We start from the raw sequence: 22,161 nt of genomic DNA, 5'->3' as shown, positions 1-22,161 counted from the left end.
ATCTATATATAAAAGTTGCCCCAAGCAAACTTTTTTGCCCTAATTTTTCAGAAGCCCTAATGTTTATAATGACTGTTTTACCCTAACCAAAACCTAAATTATGAAACAGCCGTAACAAAAGAAGAGAAAAAAAAGCACGGGTTAACTTTTATCATCTTCTTCTTCCTCTTATCATCATCACCATCGCCAACCCTCTCCCCCATCCAAAACTGCCTCCTTCACCGCCTCCTCTTCATCCGAAACCTTCACCTGAAACAAATTAGCCCTATTTTGTTCTCCTATTCTGCACCACGCGATGCGTAAATCGAAGAAACTGAAACCTTCAAATGCCGTAGAATCTGTAGAGCGTGGAAATTGGGAAAAAAATATTCAGCACTTTGGTTCAGATGATGAAGAATCAGGAAAAGCTACTTCAATCATTCGCCGATCAACAGAACTTTCTACAAGATCACTTAAAATTGCAGAATCAACGTTGGGCTTCTGATATTAAACGTTATAAGGATCAAATTTCTCAGGTAAATTGATTAATTTGATTTTTGAAGAGAAGAAACGGTTGCTTGAGGAAGCTAAGGCTGATTTGATGATGGGTTCTAAGCATAGAAAATCTTCTATTTTGAAATGGGTTTTGGGTATGTTCCTTTTTCTTTCATGTTTTTGATTAATTGGTTGGTTTTTAATTAGGTTGTTTTTTGATCGGTCTCTTTGATTTTGGGTACTAAAAAAGAAAGTTTGTGTTTTTATGTTTTTAAGATGAAATTGTTTTGTTGTTTTTGTTCTTGATGTTAGATTCTTAATTTGATGTTATGTTCCTTATTGGTTTGAATATTTGTATAGAAAGTTAGGAAAACATTTTGAAGCAGCGAAAAACCGGTCGGAATGTATTGTTCGTAGCCCAATTATCAGAACCCTAGCTACCTATCTCACACTCTCACATTCTCATTCACCGCCGCATCGTCGTCTTCAGATCTATCTCCGCTCTCACCAAACCACAGGTATCAATCTCAATTTGTGTTTCCTACGTATTTTGCGATTTTAGCCTCTACAATTGATTTTCTAGGGTTTTCTATTCCCTCTCTTCCGCTCACCCTAAATTTGGCCGACCCATAAGTTGATTTTTGGAATTTGATATTGTCATTGTTGTTTGATAATCTCAGATTGGGGTTTTTATGTTTGTGTTGGTTGCGGTAGTGATATACTATTCATTTTGATAAGTACCTCCCGTTGTGAATCAAAAATCAAGTTTACCATTCCCACTATCTCCTCTCCGATGCGAAATCGAATGCCTCTTCAACGGTGTCACCTACTGGTTTAACATTTATACCTACTTTCTCGAATTGGTAATTGTGACACGTTTGTTTTGTTCTTTCTTTAACCATTTCTAATTTTTAATTCTAATTTTGCAGGTGTTGGGAGAAGCTCAGAAAAAATGGTTATATCCTTAACAGTATGTCATAAACCAACACCCCCTTCTCAGTTTTAGTTTTTATTTGATTTTGTTGAATTTTTTAAGAAACAATTATAGAGTTGTAATGATATCTGATTATTCACTGTGAAATTGATCTTAATTCAACTGTTAATTTTATTTGGTTTTGACATTGGAAAGTTCTCTCATATAAATGTTGATTTCGTAGTTTGATTGTTTGTTTAGGTGTTGTTTGACCGAAGTGAAAGAGAGTATCTGCGAGGGGATGAGATTGCGCCTTATGCAATTTAATAAACCAACCTGCCATTGTTTTCACCCCCTTTGCCTCTACTTCAATCCTTGACAACAACTCCAACCTGATATGTATTCTCTTTGGGCAAACGGTAAGAATCAATTTTGTATTACTTATTCCTTTTGAGTTTTTGAAAAAAATTAATATATTATGAAAATTTGATTGAAATTTTAATTGTTGCTTTGTTTCATTGTTCCTAATTTGCAGCTTTGATTGAAGGTAATAGATAGCGTTCTGCAAGGTTTGAAATGTCGCAAATGAATTCTTTCATCATGGCAAGAAACAATTGGAAGGTTGCATCTGATTTACTTAGCTTAAAAGGTTGGTTCATTATTGTTTTTACTTTACCATAATATTAACTTTCGCATCTTAATTGTCTTTGTAGTAGCATTGGGATATAGTATATCGTAAAAAAACGTAACTTGAATATTTCAAACAGAATTTTAAATAGTATAGTTTATATTATGTTTTGTTTTGTTTCCATATTCATATCCTAACTCCATCTATTTTTCTGTTATTGGTGTTATTATTACTGCATGTACTCATTATTATTATTGGTGCATCGGCTTTGGTGTTTTGAGGTCATGTCCACCTTTTAGGTTGAAGCTTTAAGTTATCTCTGATATTTAGTTATTTACCATATAAGCAAATATCAAAAGCATTTCGTCATTAATTTGATTTAGGTGATTTTAAAATGTTAGCTGAATTTGATTAGCTTAACATATATTATAAAAATTTGATTGGAATACAAATTGTTGCTTCGTTTCATTTTTCTTGAGAAATTTTATGGTTCCTACTTCATATTAGCTATTGATTTAATTTGTAGGTTTTATTCACTATTGATAATTCGGCCGGTTTGATTGGCAGAGGAGTATCCCATATAATAGATTGTCATCTCATACATATAATGAAGCTTCAAAATGACCAACTTTTGAACCTTTATGTATGTTCTGTTTAATGTCCATTCTACTTGACTTCTTTTAAAATATTTTTTCTGCTCTGTTGTGTTGCTTTAGGAAATTCTTTCATCCTTTTTTGTTTATTTGAATTGCTGGATTTTCTACTTCTTGGTGTTTTTGTCGCTGTATAGCTTTTTTTGTTCTCCATCTCATATTAGCATAAGATGATTTTAGGAAAATTTTAATTAAACTTGCAAGCTATGTTAGGCAAGAAATTGTTTTGAAATCACCTGATTTGAATGGTAATTTTCTCTGTTGGAATTCGTAAGTCAATTCAAAGACTCACTTCATTCACATGTATTATTCCCCTTCCAAATTAGCAACGTGTTCTCAATTTGCTTAGTATTTTTGGCATGTAACTATAGATTACAATTTTATCTATTGATAACTTGCAGGTATGGAATTTTTTTTGTTGGATTTTTAATACTTATTTGTAATTGAAGTTCATTGATACTTTTTCAATTTTTATTCCATGTGAATCTTATTCATCTGGGAAAAAAAATAAAAGGTACGGCTTTGCAAATTTTCCTTTTTCTGATTGTTGTATTAGGATTTTAACAACTTTGTTTTAAAAAAATTGCTTCAACTCATAGTGATCTCTCTCCGCAACACTATTCTTTAATCCTCTATTGCAGTTGAGTGCCTTATTGAACTGAGCTAAGCTCACGAGGATAACATTTGTCTGCTTTGGTTATATATATGGTCGGTTTAACATTAGCATTTCTTCCTCATTCATTAGACTATTCTTATCGTTTTAACCACTTCCACAATTTCTTTCTCTAAAATTACCACTTACTTTTGGCTCCCTCATCCCTCATTGTTTTTGTATAGGATTTTAAACCAATTTAATTTAATATGTGGACATGGTGGATAGTGGATACACTTGCAAAAATTGAGAAGTGAGATGTTAGAGAAAATGAGCATTTAAGTTATAGCCTCTCATTAACCCAATAACCATTTTTCTTTCTCCTTTGCAGGAACTATTGCCATTTGGTCAGTTATTTACAAATTTAATGTTTGAGTAGGAAGAATGAGGCATGAGTCATATGAGCTTTGATACAAGGGTTAAGATTTTGATAATGTTGTTGAAGTATGGAATGAGGATCTGACAAATATGTTGGTCCCTTTTAAGATTGAGAAGGACGGAAGTTTTGGTTTTGTATTGTTGCCTTTTTCGTGAGTTCTCTTCGACATGTTTTATGTGTTATGCATTGATGATAAACATAAAATATTGTTGCTTTATGAATAAATATGAGGTCATTCGTATTACCGTCTGTACTCTTTTGTTGGATATTGTCGATTGCATGTGGTAATATTTTGGTAGTCTGCTATATATATATATATATATATATATATATATATATATATATATATATATATATATATGATTGTGTTTGTTGTCTGTATGTGGACAAGTTCCAAAAAAAAAAATCATAAGAAAATCGTACATTCAAACTAAGTTATGTGTCTTTTTTCTTTTCTTTTTTTTATAAAAAAAACTCCCAATATTATTTCTATAATTTTTTTGAAGGAATATTATTTCTATAGTTGTCCATATAGAAATATATTTTTTATGTTTCATATATGAGTTGGTTTTCCTTTACGTTTCATATATTTTTTTAAACAATTTCGATGAATCTTCCCTAAAAAATAATAATTATAATTCAATGAGTCTACTTTTGTCCTCTTAAAAATGTATCTACTTTTGTGAATATTAATATTAATACACATTATAAATGGATCCCATGTTTATCTAATAGGAAAATGAGTGTTAGAGAAAGTGAAAGAAAGATAATGTTCCTAACTTTTTTTGTTTTTTAAATCCTAGCATTTCTCCTTAGTAATAATATAAATTTATCTTGCAATATGACTAATTAGAGTTAAACAAGGACATTTTAAGATCATTTTAATCGGTATGATGTATTATATCGGCTGTTCTTACAGTCGACATGACCCGTGCGGCGCACGGGTCGATGGTCTAGTATATAGGAAATTTTACCCTATACCCTAACACATGTACTTTCACCCCTAAAAAGCTTTTAAAATCCCAATTTTACCCTTTTTCTATTTGACCTTTTACACATTAATTTTTCACCCCACTTTCAATGTTTCCCAATTTAGTATGAGACTATGAGTTCACCCCACATCATATGTATGTGCTTCTGGTTTTTTCTTTCACTAGAAAACCTTTCCGAAAATTTTCCGGAACATTCATCTTTGCGTTGCCGGATTTCACAAAGTCATACAAATCCTTTTCGAAGATATATATATATATATATATAATGTAATGCTTAGGAAAGCATCAAGCCATGTGTGATGTCATTCGCATGCTTTGAAGCACTAAAGGGAGGACTATCTATTATATCCCAATATTTTCATCACAAAAGAGTGACAGAACAGTCATGATGCTGGAAACAAATATTGAGATTTCTGGAAATGCTTTTGCATGTTTTTCGGGATTCAATAGAGCTGTGACAAACAATTCCATGAAATCATGAAAACAATAAAGGAAAACAATTACATAAAATCATGAATACAACACTGGAAACGATCTCCGAGAAACTAAATAACTATGTCAAACCCATAAAACCTCAATCAATGATTCAGAGAACAAATACAAATCATCAGAAACGTGAAATTCACAACAATTCAAATAACAAGAATGATTCCAAAAACAATAACAATTCACAATAATTCCAGCGACAATAACAGTTTTAGAAACGTGAAAAATAAAATTGGAACATTTTCCGGCAAAGAAGGGTTCCGGTGATGCACTTCATGTTTTATCGTTTTCCAGGAAAAGTAGGGTGAACAATTGAAAGAGTGACTGCTCAGTTTTTTTTTTTTTTTTATATATAAAGGGTAAATTTGACATTTTGAGTCAAATGTTGGGGTAAAGGTATAAATGTAGGGGTGTGGGGTAAAATTTCCCAATATATATTGTTAAAAATTCAAATTTTGGGCCCCGACAACTGTGAGGCCTGTGTCACGGGCCCACTTAGTCGAAAATATGAGATGAGCATTGCTATAGCTAGCGACAAATTTTATCAAGAAAGTCTCGCGAATCAAAATTTAACCAATAGAAAAGGAGGGCTTTGCGGAATACACGAAAGTTGGTGGAAAAAATATGCTAGTAAGTAATATTGAGTTACTGAAAAAAGGTTCGTGATATTTTCGGTAAACATTCTGTCGGGACATGTATCATTTCCCATACGAGAAACACCATGATTTTTTTACTTTTGAATAGTATTACCGATCATCCATGAAATTTCTAATAATTTTAAGTACCGATCTATGGTAGCCCATTTATGAAGTTTGTCCACACAGAACTAAACACACATGGAGATTAATTAGAACAACGATGCTAAATTGTACAATGTGATTTCCTATGAAATTCGATGAATATACGTGTAATAACCATCTCCCACGTATAACTTCTAGTTTTCTGTTTGAAAACAAGATAAAATTAAATATTTAAAAGGGTAGACAACAAACCCTAATTTATAGAAATTCATCAAGTATTACGCTTCTTCCTAATCAACAACGCCGATAATAGTTTAGAATTTTCAACGAGGGTAAATTATATTCATTCAAGCTTAAGCAAGATGTTAATTTAGTGTCTCATCTTCCTTATTCCAAAACTCAATGTGTTTTATGTTTGAAGTCCCTAAAGACATTACGAGTTATCTAATAGTACTCATCTATATAACGACGTCAGTGTCTAAATTAAATTGAGAAGCTTGTTTGGAATGATTGATCCTCAACAACCCACTGCAAACCTAATCCAATCAAAGCATAACTTCAAATCCATGTCTAAAATCCGTAGGTGGTTGTTATCCACTGTCCCAAATCGAACCAGAACTCCAGATTAGGGACTAAGAGAGGTGTTTGTGGGTTGAAGACATAATGATGGAGATGAGAGATGGTTCCATTTTCCTGACGACGATGTGGCGGTGAAATGGTCGTGAACATTGAAAAATGGAATTTAAAAAAGAAGTAAATGTCGAGATTCTAATTTTTATCGTTCGTTAGTTTTCATTGAATTTTGGTCATACTATTAATCATTTTCCTAATTAGAATACGTACAAAACCACTTTACACTGTCAACCATTTAAGTTCGCTGCATGAGACACATCAAACTAAGTGTTTAAAATAGAAAAAATCAAATTAAATATTTCATAATAACCGCCATTATTCACAACGTCTCTTGTTTAACGAGGGTTCACAATCACCGCCAAGTCTATGCGTCGACTCCACCCTACTTCTTCTCTCCGTATTCGATCCATACAGACGATTTCGTCTTGCGATTCTAGTACTTCTATTTCATCCTCAGAAGATGTACTACTATTATCTCTATTCATAGCAATCTAATCGATCTCGTCTCGTCTTGTCTACTTAAAACTTAAAGCTTGTATGAACACATTTTAAAATAATTGAAGTACAACTTCTAGTTTTTCTTTGAAGCCATAACCGTGATACGTGTATGGTTCCAATTGGCGATCTTCCATTGGGCTTGCTTCGCATTTCGCGAGGGAAGAAAGAAAAGCCCATACCAGCTTTGTATCCAAACCAACCAGCCTCGTCTCACCGAACCTAACCTCCGGTCCGAACCTTGGTGTTGTTCCTCTGTTCGTTGAAAATTTCACACTATTTCGATCACTTTATCTCAGCTAGAGCTAAGAAACTCGTTTTTCCTTCTTCCACCGCTACGACGAACCCTAACGCTTTGATCTTCAACACTCTTTCAGGATCAATTTTCATCTTCAACTGAATCTTCTCAATGTCACTGTGAGTTCACCTACTCCATTTCTATCTCTAAAAACCCTAGTATTCTCTCTCCACAAACAAATCTGCTTCCGTTTTTCGCTTTCCATATTGGGCACGATTTTGAGAACTCGTTTTGTTGTTTTGTGTTTGTTAGTCGCTATTTGTGAGCTTGAATTGTGAATTATTTCCGATCTTTTGTGTTTTTGTGATGATTTTGAGATTTTGTAGTGTTTTTTGGTAGTTGATGAGAAAGCATGGGAAGTGAAATTGTAATTGAGTTTTGTGTTTGTTGAATTATCTCATTTCTTTAGGAAGTGAAAGATTTTCAGCTTAATTGAACTGTGCGCATTTCATGTTAGATTTTTAATTTTGGTGATGTTTTACACTTTTCTAGTTTTTAGTTTTTGCTTCAACGTGTTTCTGAGTAGTTTTGGTTTTTCTTACATTGAGGAGGAGAGTGTGAATTTTTTGCATGCTGATATGAGCTTGTTGTTATGTAGGTCTACACTGTAGTCTATGAAAAAAATTAAGAAGTGTTTCTTCTACTGGAAAATTGAGTCGTTGAAATGATTTATGCAAGTAGATTTCTCTGTTAGTGTTAGGTTAGATAATGAAGACGGGTTAGTTAAAATTCTATCCATGTGGGTGCAATATGAGTTTGGTGCTGGAAGATATGAACAGAGATGGTGGATTCTTGCGGTGAGGATGTTTTTAATAGTCGTGGTTGAATTGTATGTGTTCGCACAAACACAAGGGGTGGTTTGAGGCTGTGGATGCCTTGAAGTTTTTGGATAAGTTTGCTCTTTGGGATTTTTATTGGTTATTGTTTTGTAATAAATTAGAGTTTGCTTTCAATATCGAGGAATTACTACTGCCAAGTCTCAAGGATGATAAATTACTGAGGTAGTTAAAACAAAGGGGTGTGAAGACGGGACATAACAAATATGTTGGATGCCATTACTAGAATAACACACATTTGTAAATAGAAAATAGGGAGCTGCGTATAGGGAATGTGTAATAAAAGCTCTGCAGTGGAGTTCTTGCTGTTTCTGCATGACTCTGGTTTAGATAACACATAAATGTGTACGATATATGATATGATGGTCTAGGTTCTGGATTTCTGTTGTGTGTTTTTTCCTTTGTTCTTAAGATCATTAATGTAGTTGATTTGGCAGTTCTCGGAATGTCCATATACTCTCCATTTTGATAGCTTATGTGCACTTGTACTTCAATTACCTGTAAACTTTGAAGGGGGAGGCAAATCATTTTTTATTTATTTGTTTGCTTGTGAGTTAACAATGGCGAAACCTGGTTGTTTTTTTGAAGAAAGGCGAAACCTGGTTGTTGATGCCAGACTTCTTTTTAAGTTGATACTTATGCAGAAGAGCTATTTCTATTTGAACATTCTGTAGTTTTTCAGTACTGATCTAGGTGTTGGAGGATATTTACAAGTCAATTATATGTGAGAAAGAAATTATTGGATGTGCAAATGTACAAAAAATGTCTGAAAGACATTACTGCTTATGCGCAGAGTGTGTAACATTACCTACACTCGAGTTATTCCAGAGTATAAAACCGAGAACTTCATTTTTTTCCTCTTACAATTCTACCATTTTTTCTATGTTTAAGATAGAACACCTAGAACCTTAATGTTGGATACTCTAGCTTCGTCTCACACTTTACAAAGACATTTGATGCATTTTAGTTGACTGTTTTTTATCAATGAAGCAGCAGTGGCCCAAAATTTCTTTTGATTGCATCATAAACATTTTCAAATTGGTCTGCAAGAAAAAAACTTTAGGGCTGCTTTTGCTAAGCAACAGTGTGCTTATCAAAAAATGTTTATTTTGCATCGTGAAAATTTTATTTTGTATTTGAGCTGCTTGGTTTTTACTGTTGCACACTTATTATACATGGTGCATTTGATCAATGGTTGTGTATGGTATCTTGCGTTGCACGAGATGTCAATTATTTTTATCTTATCCCATGTTTTGACAACTACTTAATTAACAATTTAACATTACACCAAATGGACTTATACTAGCTGGCTAATTTTTTTTCTCTTAAACAATTTCCAGGAGTAAATGATAGTTGCTCAGAGGGGTGTTTTTGGACATAATATTTGGAGAAACTTTTTCTTGATCTTCCTTGGTTCATTACGGCTTCTTATAAATAGTTATCAGCTGAAAAATTGTGAGCTGGGTCATCTATGCCTGGAAACGAGGTAGGAGACAGGGTCCATAATTTTTTTGGTCAAGAAAACTTGTCCCAGGGCCAGTATCACGCACAGGCAGTTGACGGGAACTGGCCTGGGCTAAGCAACAATTTGTGGGCTGGCAGCCAGAGACCAGCCGGTGGACCTTTTATTTCCAATTTGAAACATTTTAATCTACAACAATCAGGTAGAAGTTTATATATGTATTTGTACACACACACATGACACATATATATATCTAATATTTATACAGTTGATTGATATATCTATTTTTTATTGTTATTAATCATACTTCCTTTTCAATGTCCAAAGATTCTGAGCAGGGAAACACAAGCGCTCTACATTTGCGACATGGTTTGAACCCGGCACAATCAAATCTGAGGCCTGACATTGGCAGAAATCAAACCCCAAACCAACAAACAGCTGTTAATGGCTATATGCAAGGACATCAGGTTTTCCAGACCAGGCAAAATGAAGCAAACATTTTGGGAGTGGATACGGGAGCTGATTTGCATGGCATATCAAGAGGAATAACGGTGCTAGAGTCACAGCAAGGGGCTGGTCTTGATCACTATAAGAAAAACTTGACTAGGACTGATGGTACAGAGTCTCCTGTCAATTATGATTTTTTTGGAGGTCAACAACAAATAAGCAGTCGACAATCAGGCATGCTTCAGTCTTTCCCTAGGCAGCAGCCAGGGATTAATGACATGCAGCTTTTACAACAACAAGCAATGCTCAACCAGATGCAGGAACTTCAAAGGCAACAACAATTTCATCAACTAGAAGCGAGGCAACATAGTTCCATAACTCCTGCTTCTTCCATTTCAAAACAGACAGTTGCCAACCATTCTCCATCTCTTATTAATGGCATTCCCGTTAACGAGGCATCTAACCTTATGTGGCAGCCTGAAGTTATGGCAACTAATGCAAATTGGCTCCAGCGTGGTGCATCTCCAGTTATGCAAGGGCCACCTAATGGTTTTGTGATATCTCCAGAGCAACTGCGCTTGATGGGTTTGGTTCCTAATCAAGGAGACCAGTCTCTTTACGGGCTTCCAGTTTCTGGTTCTAGAGGTGCACCTAGCCTGTACTCTCATGTTCAAGCAGACAAGTCAGCAATGTCTCAGATTTCTATCCAAAACCAGTATTCTCACGTTCAAGGTGACAAACAATCATTACCATCCATATCAGCCAGTGTTAATACATTTCCAGCTCATCAATATGCTGCAATGTCAGATCAAACGAACTCAAATGACGGAACTTCAGTTTCTAGACAAGATATTCAAAGAAAAAGTATGTTCGGTTCAGTTGCTCAAGGTATTAATAGTGGACTGAATATGGAGAACTTGCAGCAGATGAATTCTGAGCAAAGAGATGTACCAATGGAAGATTTTCATGCAAGGCAGGAACTGGCCGGATCTTCTGAGACTTCACAGGACAAGATGATAGGGCAGGCTCCTCCACATAATGTGGCTACTCTAGATCCAACAGAAGAAAAGATTTTGTTTGGTTCTGATGACAACCCTTGGGATGGATTTGGCAGGAATTCTGGTTTCAATATGCTGGATGATTCAGATGGTTTTAGTGGATTTCCATCTCTTCAAAGTGGGAGTTGGAGTGCACTTATGCAGTCTGCTGTAGCTGAAACTTCTAGTAGTGAAATGGGTATACAGGAAGAATGGAGTGGTTTAAGTTCCAGGAATACTGAACGTTCATTGCCAAAAGAAGGACCTTCACCCATTGATAGCAGCAAACAACAATCAGTTTGGGCTGAAAATAACTTGCAGTCATCCCCCAATATAAACTCACGGCCTTTAATTCGTCAAGATGATCTTAGCAGGCCCAGTCCCACTGTAAACTATTCTGGTCTTCCTGGATTTCATCAGCCAGGTGCTGATACTGCACAGGAACAGCATAACAGATTACATGCAGATTCTTCTCAAAGATCAATTCCTCAGATTTTAGAAAGAGGTAAATGGCTAGATTGCAACCCTCAGCAAAAACCAGTGGCAGAAGGAAGTCATATCTATGGAAATGCTACCAATTCCTCAGGTTTAGAAGTTAATGAAAAGTTTATTTCAGGTTCTTGGAATCATCAACAAACTCTGTCATCTCCTAGCAGAAGTAGTGAGCCGTTCAATAGATCTAATGGATGGAATTATATAAAATCAGCCCCACCCGAAAACAATTCTACTCCTAAACTGGGCCAGGTTCCTACTACGTGGGAGCCTGATTCTGACAATAATCCATCTGTTGCTTTGGAACGTGTAAAGTCGGCAGGTAATATGCAGGTTTCTGGGGAAGGTTCTGGTATGAATGGTATCGTTGCCATGCCAAACTCTGGTGCTACATGGGTCAGCCGACCGAGCAACCATCAACATTCTAATGTTGACACATTGAGGCATGCAGATTCTGTGGGGAGCTTTGGAAGAAACGAAGGTGCAGGAGGGAAGTATAGGCATCACATGGAGAAGAATCCTTTAGTTTTGGAGTCATTACAGAACGAGAATTCAGAAGAAGCATATGATATGGAAAACTCAAATAAAACGGATAAATCTGCAGATGGTATTGAGTCTAATCCTTCCTATCATAGAGCTAGTGGTGTGAGAGAAAACCCCAATTTCGACGGAAGTGATTTGCACAGCCCGAAGTTACCTGGTCAGGGAAATCGTAGACCTCCTGTAACTCGTAAATTTCAGTATCACCCAATGGGGGATGTTGGTGTTGAGACAGAATCTTATGGAAACAAACATGTAGTAAATTCACAGCCTATTCCCCATCAACCCTTTGGAGGACTTAAAAGTCAAGACCAGAGCTACCCAGGGCAGTCAAAATATGGTCATTCTGATGGGAATTATTCTGAAACAGAGAAGGTAAACCCTTATTACGCATGAACCACTATAGTAATTGCTTAAAGTTATCTTTACTTTTCCAGCTGCAGAGGAATCACAGTAAATTCCTTAATATCTGATAGAGGTGGGAACTTGCTTTTCAGGTTGACAATAAAAGCATCGATGATAATGCTTCAAAAAGTGAACTATCTAGTTACGCACCGAAAACATTGATGCCATTTGATAGAAATTTTGGTAATTGCGCCTCGAATAAGACTGCTTCGCCCGGGTAATTGAATTGAAAATTTTCCTTTTGCTTTTGTTTTTTCGCTTGTAAATAAATCTACTATTTCATCATGCCATACTCCCTTCTAAATTATTGTTTCTTCAATTATTATTTTAACTAGAAAATAACTGTAACTGTGCTCGTTTAACTTTTCATTTGCTAACTTATGTTCTAAATGGTGCTGCAACTTGGTTTACTTCTCTCTTTTTCTTTCCTTTTCCCATTATTTTTCTCTTCATAATGTGCAAAATGATCTTAGCTCAACTGTTTGCTTTGCTTTGTTAAAATTATTGTAGTCAAAATATTCTTGAGCTTCTTCATAAAGTGGATCAGTCAAGGGAGCATGGCATTGCAACAAATATGAGCACTTCTAACTGCCATTTATCTTCCAGGGTGATGGATACCGAATCTTCTAATGGGTCTGTTGTACATCCTCAACGGAATCAAAGTTCTTCGTCTCAGGGCTTTGGTTTACAATTGGCTCCTCCTACTCAAAGGCTTCCTATGGCGTCTTCTCATGCTACACCACATGTTGCATCTGAGATGGTAGACAAGGGTCATACTTGGTTGGCTGATACTCAGACTTTTCCTTCTCAAGAGTCATCTCATGAAATTAGAAATAACATAGCTGGTTCCTCAGGGCAAGTTTTTGATAAAGCCTCCCAGTATAGTGCACTGGGAAATACTCAACAGGCTTCTACATCTGGCTTTCCTGTCTCCCGGATCCATCCACAAAATCAGAATATGGCTAGTCTTGGTGGACAAGTAGCAAATACTCAATGTGATAGTGCAAGTCGTGTTGAGCGAATGGGTTCCACAAGTCAGATAGATGAATATTGCGAAAGAGCCCAAACTAGTCAATCTGCAGTGTCATCTGCTCAGGACCTTCCCAAGCTGAGTGGTATAAACCAGATCCGCCATGGAGATCCTACCATGCAAATTTCAGCATTGGAGGCTGGCACAGCTCCTCATCCTTCTGTCACTTTTAATGCATCTCTACATGGTACCCCGTCTAAAGTTTTACGCAATGTATGGACAAGTGTTTCTGGCATGCAACAGCCTAATGCTTTGATGGCTCCATCCCATCCCCAACCAATTAATATCTGTGAAACTGCAACAGAGCCACATAAGCTACATGTTGAAGATTCAGAGAATGATGCTAATGACCTCTCCAGGAAACAGATGTTGCCTGAAGTTGTTGATGCCACTGGTGAAACTGCAAATGCTTCACGTGTAGAGGAAAATATTGTGAAAAGTACACCTGATGCATCTCAATCTAGCCAAGCTGCGACTTCTAGAGATATTGAGGATTTTGGTCGGTCTTTAAGACCAAACACTTTTTTGCATCATAATTTCTCTATGCCAAATCAAGTTCAGTCCATGAAAAATATGGAGATTAATCCTATTCATCAAGATGTCAACAAATTCAAAGTTACAAATGATGTAGGGGATTCTAACCATGGACAACAGTCATACAAATACAATAACACTGTCGAAGATGTTTTGGGGGATAATTCTTCAGTGCCAGGTGATGGACGAGAAACTAATGCATCTTCTGAGGAGAGGGTCATATATGATCAGAAAAATGCTCTTAATGTTGCTAATAGTAATAAAGTAACTTCTCTCAGAAGTGATCATTCTTTAATAAATCCTCAAATGGCTCCATCATGGTTTGAGCAATATGGAACTTTTAAAAATGGAAAGATGTTGCCAATGTATGATGCACGTGCAATGACTCCAAACATCATGAACCAGCCTTTCACCGTGAAGAACCAATCTGCTAGTTTGCATCTTGGTAATCCAATGGAGCAAGTCAATAGTCTCAATGATGCTGGTCAGCATGGTCATGCCAGGCCAAGTCCAATGCCTACTTCAGTTGCAAATGTCAACGTGCCTTCTCAGTTATTGTCTCCTCCTGCTATTGAGCCTGATTTGCTTACTGTGAGACCAAAAAAGCGTAAAAGTGCTACTTCAGAACTCGTGGCATGGCATGAAGAAATGAAACAGGGTTCTGAAAGGCTTCGAGACATCAGGTTCTTGACAAAATTATGTGATTTAGGCTATAATTTGTTAATTGTTACGCAAAAATAGTTTTCAGTAAAAAGTTATCTTGTGTTTTTTATTATTGGTACCTCTTAACACAAAATAAGCTAATCTAAACACATTTAATGCACTTGCAATTCCCTGTTGCTATTATTGATCACTTGAAGTGGAAAAAATCCCATCTGTTTGACAAGTTGATATGATGTTTTTGAATTGCTTGAAAGTATTTCACTGTTTACTGTTTTCACTATGTGAATATATTGTAATCTTGTTTTATGTTCATTACTTTTTTATCTTTTTTCTTCTAAGAAGATTGCACTTATTATTTGGCAGGGGGGCAGAATTAGACTGGGCACAAGCTGCAAATAGATTGATTGAGAAGGTTTGTTCATAATCATCAGCCTATGCAATTGACACTTCATTTGTTACAGGCATTCACATTACTCACTGTATAATTTTAGGTTGAGGACGATGCTGAGCTAGTTGAAGTTTTGCCAACAATGAAGTCAAAAAGAAGACTTGTCTTGACAACACAGCTCATGCAGCAACTACTTAACCCTCCTCCAGCGGCAGTTCTCTCTGCAGATGTCAAGTTGCATCATGATAGTGTGGTTTATTCTGTTGCTAGATTAGTGTTAGGAGATGCGTGCAGTTCAGTCTCATTGTGTGGAAATGACACGCCAGTGCCTCTGGCTAGCGAAAATCTGTAAGATTTGATTTTTCCCTTTTGAAGTGAGCATATGCGGGTTTTGAATGGATGATAGGGCCCTTATCAAGTGAGCCCTATATTGTTGTGATAATGGGATGTCAGGAGAGTTGATCTTGATCATGATAATCCATATGAATGGTCTAGAAAGTTTTTCAGAAGTAAACGGCGACATTAAAAGTTGCATGACCTTGTATTTTAATCTTGACTCTGCATACATGTTTCATGGTCATGATTCTTCGTCTCATTCACAATAAACCACTTCTCTTATTTGATAGGATCCATATATTCAGTCTTTCATTCACTTGTATATAATTTTGAATGTGATAATTGAAATTTGTTGTTAATGTATTGCAGCCGGCCTAATAGGCTTAAATCATCTGATAAAATTGACCAGTACATTTTGAAAGTGGAAGATTTTTCTGATAGGGCAAGGAAGCTGGAAAATGATGTCATGAGGTACTATTGCAGTGTTCAATTGGATTTTTTCAATCCGTTTTTTATTTTTTCTAATGGCCCTAGTAGCAAACTATGAAGCACGGACACTCCTCAGGTTAGCCATGTCCTAGTGTGACGCGTCGGTGTTTGACACTCGTACGACACATGTAAGATAACTCAAAGAAGTGTCGTAAAATAAACTCTTTTCTTTGCTTCAACACATCTTGGACACTCATCAGAAACACTAGGGCTGCCTCAACGTTTATTGAGGCTTAATGTGAAGTTTTACACATGGCCTTTTAAAAATTAACGACAATATCTTATAAAAATTTTATCTTTTGTTTTTATTGCCAATCTTTAATTGATGGAGTGACGGGGTGCCGGCATAGTTGGAATGTTATCAACCTATAATGATGCCTTTCACTTTCAATTTTGCTTAGTTTTTTGTCAATCTTCGTGTTAACATTTAAGATTATGGAGTATTTCTGAAAAAGAAGAGCTGTCCATTGGCAGGTTCTTTCTTAGAAAGAGAGGCCGTGTTTGATTAGCAATTAGATATATTCAATTTTTTTACTAATATTTTTCTCGTGCAAAATGGAAACTCCAAAAACACAAACCTCAAGATCGAATTAATGAACTTCTCATCAGGAGAAAAGTACTTTGCCTCTAGGAGACCTTAAATTGTGTGTGGAACCTATAGTATATAAAATCAAACATCCAATTTTTTGGCTTATATAACAGAAAATTAGAGGCGTAAACCCTTCTTTTTACTTGCTTTGGGCTTGGGCCGCCCCCGAGACACACCATAGATTTGTCTACGGTAATAATGAACACCTCTAAAAAAGTTTTAAAAGTAATATCATATTATTTTAATTAGGTATTTGAAAAATTCTTGCATGTCTTTTCACATACAAACTTCATCTTCTATCGTAACGTGGATGGTGATTAATGAGTTGGTTAAAGATCTTGAATTTGATTCCATTATTTTCAGTTTTTTGTTAGGAGATGGATAGGTGTAGGTGGATTGCTAGTGTATATAGTTTTAGATTTTTTTGCAATAAAACAAATTGCTCAATTATATTTTTTTTGCAATAAAACAAATTGCTCAATTTAGATGCATATATAAATTTTCATTCTCAATTTAGATATATTACAAATGATGTTATAAAAGAGCTGCATAGCCCAATATCATCATACTTACGTGCATCTTTAGCCAACGGGATTGTAGAGGGGGTACTAATATTGCAAGTTGATGCATTTTGGTTAAAAGACCCGAAAGTTGCAAAGTCTTGGGTAAAAGTAACACTTGGTGCTATTGTACTTCAAGGTTTTTCTGCTTTTTGAAACACAACCATATGAAAAATTGAAAAACCCGATGAAACTAAGATTAGTGATTCAAATAAATTAGTAAATGGCCCAAAAAAAAAAACAATTAAATAACAATCCCGACACAGAAAAAAAGTTATTATCATGGCTTTTTTGGACAAATCACACACATGCGCACGCGCGCGCACACACACATAATATTATATAATATGGGCCATATCTAGTGAGAATGAAAATTTTATGTGAGTTAGGTTATTTATCAACCTTTGGAATAAAATGAGTGGCTAAGATTAAAAGGCTCCATTTAAGTCATATCGTGCCTCTCCACCTCTCTATCTCTCGTCTATGGATTCCACAAAATTCCAAAAACTTTGTTTACCACAGATGTCATTTACCTTTTAATCTTCTTTCAACCACTACGATCAACCACAGAAAATGAATCTGCTAATGAAGGTATTCGGTCAAGAGGAAGAAACCTATCTGCTAATGAATCTGCTAGTTTCAACAATTCTCATTCTTTACATTTCTTCCTAGCTGCTTGGCCTGTAGTAGGTATCTGGTTTACGGCATTAGGTATCAGCACCATGTTGCCGGCCATCACCGCTATTTACGTCATCAGAGTTGCAATCAAAATACATTGATTCGTTTTATTTTCTTCACTCGAGTTTCCTCTCGCATCTTTTTTATTTTCCTCTTTTAGAGCCCTCTTTAAATGGAAGATTTGTTATTTGCCTCTTTAATTGATCCAAAGATTGTTCCTTTGCCTCTTGGAGCTTCTTTATCATGTGTAAATCGTGCAGCTAACAATATAAGGAGTGTGTGAATCGTAAAACGCGAGAAAAATTGTGTTATTTATGTTAGAGAAAGGGTGTGGGTATTAGAAAATCGAAGTCTGCAGAGATGTGGTGACGAGGGTGATTGGAATGTGGAGCACACCCACTTAAGCATTTTTAAACTTGTCCATACATTTTAATCCAATGGATGATATTAACTCCTCTCACATAAATAGATATCTTTTGACATTAGCTGTGTTGTGTCTGGTGTCCTTGTCAGAGTCTGTGCTTCATAGGTATCAAATAATACTGAAACTTTGTTATTATGTCCGAAACTGTTAAAACTTAAAAGCTTCTGCAGTATCTGTTGCCTTTTCCTGTTCTTTTTTTGTGGTAGTAAAATTTCAAAGAACAAATTCAGCAAGTTGAATTTGAATTATGGAGCTGTTGTCTATGCCTGGTTTACTCTCTCTTTTTGCCTGAAAATAGTCTCAATTGCTCATGAGATAGATACAGACTTTCCTCCTCTGAAAATTGGCTCAATGTCGCATGATATATTGGTGGATTCGGCAATGCCCGATGAGCTGCAAGATAAGGGTATGGCTCTGTCCAGTGGGTCACAAAACACAACTAAAATTTGTCAGTGCTGACGAGAGCAAAATATCCTTGATGATGTTGCAGAGGGTCCACCACATTACCATGAACTAAGGGAAAGGAAAATTGAAGACTCTGCTTTAGGGTCGGGGAGAAATTTCATCCCCTGTACCGAAGGTTGGTGGCAATTTCGGACAGTGATGGTGGCGGGTGGTGAGGGAGTCAAGGACAGAGAAATCACATCTTTGGAAACTGCTGGAGAGAAAGAAGAAATGTTGGAATGTAATGCAATGAGCATCTTTGGATTGAATTCTAATAGTTGATAGTGGTGCTAACCATGATTTTATTTCCTGAAGGTCACTAGAGTATTGGGATTGTCTGTGAGGATTGTGAAACAAATAGACACCGAGTCACTTTTACAACCAATATATTCGGAAACTTGTTATATTGGATGCTTATGTTTTAGAGCTGGCTGGTCTGCATGTGGTTTTAAGAATGGCTTGGTTTAAACTTTGCATGGCAAGCTATGTTGTCAAAATCTGAATATACCCTGGATCGGGAGTGGGTGAAAGATCCTAACTCAGAGAATCTTAGCATCCTACCTAAAGTGCCAAACTATACCTACACACTCATGCATAAAAAATATCATATACAAGGAAAATAACCACCAAATTACAATGTAAAACTAAAATCATAGGTGCTTAAGTCATAACGCGTAAGTTTATATCACAATCACAGAAGTTCATGAATCATAGCCAATCTAACTGTAACAATTCTAGATAACTGTCATTAGCAAAAATGTTTTGCTTTTTATTTTGGTTGCCCACTGCCACTACTATTTTAGGTTACTATTTCACTTTTTGTTTGTTAATATATGCTATGGATTTTGTCACCCTCCCCTCATTTTACCATTTTTCATCTTGATGATGCAGATTGGAAAGCAGAGCCTCGGTTTTGGACTTAAGAATTGAGTGTCATGATTTAGAAAGAAGATTTTCTGTCATCAATCGATTTGCCAAATTCCATGGTGCACGGGCGCAAAATGATGGGGCAGAGGCTTCATCATCCTCTGAAGCAACAGCAAATCCTCAGAAATCATTTGTGCAGAAACATGTTTATGCACATCCAATGCCTAGAAATCTACCAGACAGGGTACAATGTCTTTCACTTTGATAATTAATTAATTCATTTGTCCATCTTTCTTGGTCGGTTATCCCCGCAATCTCCTGTTTTTTGGTCCTTTTCTTTCAACTTATATTACTGGGACTTCATCGCAATAGAACCATACAACTGGCAATGTAGGAGAAGAATGGTACTAGATTGCCTCCTCAACCAATGGAGGCTGTTAGATCTTTCCAATCTATATTTGTATGTATGTATTTATGCTTAGATCTTTGCAATCTAGTTATCTTTTACTTTTGGTTCAGGTTCTAAGCCTTTTTGTATATAGTAAGATAATATATGCAGTCTACTTAGTTTAACCATGCCGTTTTGCTCGGTTGTCTGATTGGTTACCATAAGCTGGTCATTGTTTTTCTTTTTTCTTTGGATAGAACATAAGATGTTTATTGTTAACTCAATCATTTATTTTCTCTCAATTCCAGATCATTTTCTTGTATCTGTATATAGCAAGATAATATATGTAGTCTCCCTGGTTTCAACCACATACCATTTGGCTAGGTTGTCCGATTAAGTAGCATAACTGCTTAGTGTTACTTTATCATTTCCATTTTCTCATTTCTAAAGCTTTTTCCCGTACTTCGTTTGAGCCAGACTACGGCTCAGTTTTGTCTGATTAATTGGCATTAGCCCTGCTTCACTCGATCTTTCTTTTTTTTTTTTTGAAGAAGACTTCACTCAATCATTTCATTATTAATTTCTACAATAAACCATTTTCCATGTGTGGTTTTCCTCCTCCCGGTATTTTCTATGCCCTTAGGCTGCTCTTTGTTGAGGATGTATTTGTATAAACAACCATCAGTAATCGCCAGTCAAATACTATTCTTGAATAAAACTAAAGTCAGGAGGGGCGAGCTATATGGATATTTACTTTTGGGGGGAGATATGGTTCTGGCTAGGGGAGTATATTCTTTTGTACAACATTTTTTAGGCCGTTCATGGTAAGCAACATTTTTTTTAGAAGTGGAGGTCGGTGGTTTGATGGTGTTAAATGTTAACAATTACTTAGTTACGGAAGTAGCTATTGTGGCTTTGGAGTTGTTGTCATGAAATTTAAATACAAGGCGGTGCAGATTGACAATTGCCTCAATTCCTGCTACCATTTTAGTTTGTGCTTTACTCCATATTTTCTTTAAATCATTAACTTAATACTGCTTTATGGATGTTTATATTTGCACTGGAATATTGTCTAAAATTTCCATTATGTGATGAGTGAATCATTGAGATTTTCCATAATATTGGATGGCTGTGGACTGTGGTGTTTATTTAGAACAACTGGAAATGTTGGTGGTGGGATAACAAAACAAAAAGGGTCATGCTAAAGCAACTAATTGACTTATTGGTGCCAATCGGACAACTCATGTATGTTGAGTGGTTAAGGTACATCACTAGCCATTACGTAATCCAAATCCAAATCCAAATCCAAATTCCAAAATTTTGTCAATGGACAATTGTCTGAATTTTTGTTGTCGGTACATAAAGTAGCAGCAAGTGTGTAAGTATTGTATTACGTACATCTGAAGATGCCAAAAGGGGAAACCACTAAACATCGACCATGAGAATCACGTTAGGCATTGAGAATCACGATGGGCGTTATCAAACAAATAGTACTAAGAATAGTAAATTAAGGAAAACAATAAAACCCGTGCAGCTTGTCATCATTTTGCACTTGTATCTGAAGGTGAGAAAAACACAAGAAGGGGGGTTGAATTGTGTTTTAGAAAAATTCTTCGTTTCTCCTAAAAACTGAACACACTGATCAGAAGCTAAGCAAGACAGCTTCTGAAGTGATAATCAGAATCTAAATGCAGCGGAATAAAACAGAGAGAGAGAGAAGAAGAACGACACAAAGCAATTATACTGGTTCCTTCCACAACCCGGAAGTAGTCCAGTCCCCCTTGCACTTCCAAGGAGATTTCACTATGAGTAATATCTGATTACAAATGCTCAAGCACACAAGCAAGAGACTTCCAATGCTCAAGCACACAAGCAAGAGACTTCCTTTGCTCAAGAACACAATCAAAAGACTTCCTGCTCAAGCACAACTGCAAGAGACTTCCTAACTAAACAAAATTACACAGAAAATTGTTTAAGGTTGAACACTTGATATACAATCAGAGGTGCTCACAATACAAATCAGATACAGACTCAATGGACTTAAGAATTTCTAAGATATGACTTTGAGACACAGAAATTCTAAGTGAATGCAGAACAATTTCAGCAGAGGTTTGGTACTTGTGAAAATCTTGTGAGTCTTTCGTTCAGCGTTCTTGCATTACCAATTCTCTAGGTCTTCACTCCTTTATATAGAGGTGTGAGAGAGACG

At 36.0% G+C, this 22,161-nt stretch overlaps 2 protein-coding genes across 14 annotated transcripts; both read left to right on the top strand.

Annotated features, from left to right (window-relative positions):
• LOC146901970 (uncharacterized) lies at positions 1 to 3,965 on the top strand. The gene is made up of 8 exons (XM_085731417.1): positions 1 to 629; positions 835 to 992; positions 1,155 to 1,306; positions 1,404 to 1,444; positions 1,649 to 1,806; positions 1,923 to 2,036; positions 2,542 to 2,658; positions 3,652 to 3,965. Exons 1-4 carry the CDS (start codon positions 619 to 621, stop codon positions 1,440 to 1,442), a joined length of 360 nt encoding a protein of 119 aa, XP_085587543.1. The 5' UTR covers positions 1 to 618; the 3' UTR covers positions 1,443 to 1,444; positions 1,649 to 1,806; positions 1,923 to 2,036; positions 2,542 to 2,658; positions 3,652 to 3,965.
• Positions 3,966 to 7,323: 3,358 nt separating this feature from the next.
• LOC146901969 (uncharacterized) lies at positions 7,324 to 20,274 on the top strand. Of its 13 annotated transcripts, none has more exons than XM_085731415.1 (11): positions 7,324 to 7,462; positions 7,942 to 8,140; positions 9,520 to 9,843; positions 9,969 to 11,630; positions 11,742 to 12,532; positions 12,655 to 12,779; positions 13,073 to 14,809; positions 15,153 to 15,201; positions 15,281 to 15,525; positions 15,883 to 15,984; positions 19,589 to 20,274. In XM_085731415.1, exons 3-11 carry the CDS (start codon positions 9,651 to 9,653, stop codon positions 19,827 to 19,829), a joined length of 5,145 nt encoding a protein of 1,714 aa, XP_085587541.1. In that variant the 5' UTR covers positions 7,324 to 7,462; positions 7,942 to 8,140; positions 9,520 to 9,650; the 3' UTR covers positions 19,830 to 20,274. The 13 variants fall into 13 exon arrangements, with proteins under 13 accessions (XP_085587541.1, XP_085587540.1, XP_085587542.1 ...); XM_085731414.1 differs by having other exon boundaries at positions 7,942 to 9,008; XM_085731416.1 differs by lacking the exon at positions 7,942 to 8,140 and having other exon boundaries at positions 13,169 to 14,809.
• The last annotated feature ends 1,887 nt before the right edge of the window (positions 20,275 to 22,161 follow it).

This window comes from Medicago sativa, chromosome 8 (assembly GCF_051527215.1).
Source record: "Medicago sativa cultivar Bolivia chromosome 8, Bolivia_mono, whole genome shotgun sequence".
In the NCBI taxonomy this organism is placed as follows: Eukaryota; Viridiplantae; Streptophyta; class Magnoliopsida; order Fabales; family Fabaceae; genus Medicago; species Medicago sativa.
This window is presented reverse-complemented; position numbering and strand designations above follow the sequence as displayed.

Excerpts from the sequence above, each read along its gene's own strand:
- LOC146901970 (XM_085731417.1), top strand. Across the intron at positions 993-1,154 it reads CCGCTCTCACCAAACCACAG|ATTGGGGTTTTTATGTTTGT; the intron begins GTATCAATCTCA and ends TGATAATCTCAG. Across the intron at positions 1,307-1,403 it reads TTCAACGGTGTCACCTACTG|GTGTTGGGAGAAGCTCAGAA; the intron begins GTTTAACATTTA and ends CTAATTTTGCAG.
- LOC146901969 (XM_085731403.1), top strand. The coding sequence starts at position 9,651 with ATGCCTGGAAACGAGGTAGGAGACAGGGTCCATAATTTTTTTGGTCAA. Across the intron at positions 12,780-13,072 it reads AATAAGACTGCTTCGCCCGG|TCAAAATATTCTTGAGCTTC; the intron begins GTAATTGAATTG and ends AAATTATTGTAG. Across the intron at positions 15,202-15,280 it reads CAAATAGATTGATTGAGAAG|GTTGAGGACGATGCTGAGCT; the intron begins GTTTGTTCATAA and ends GTATAATTTTAG.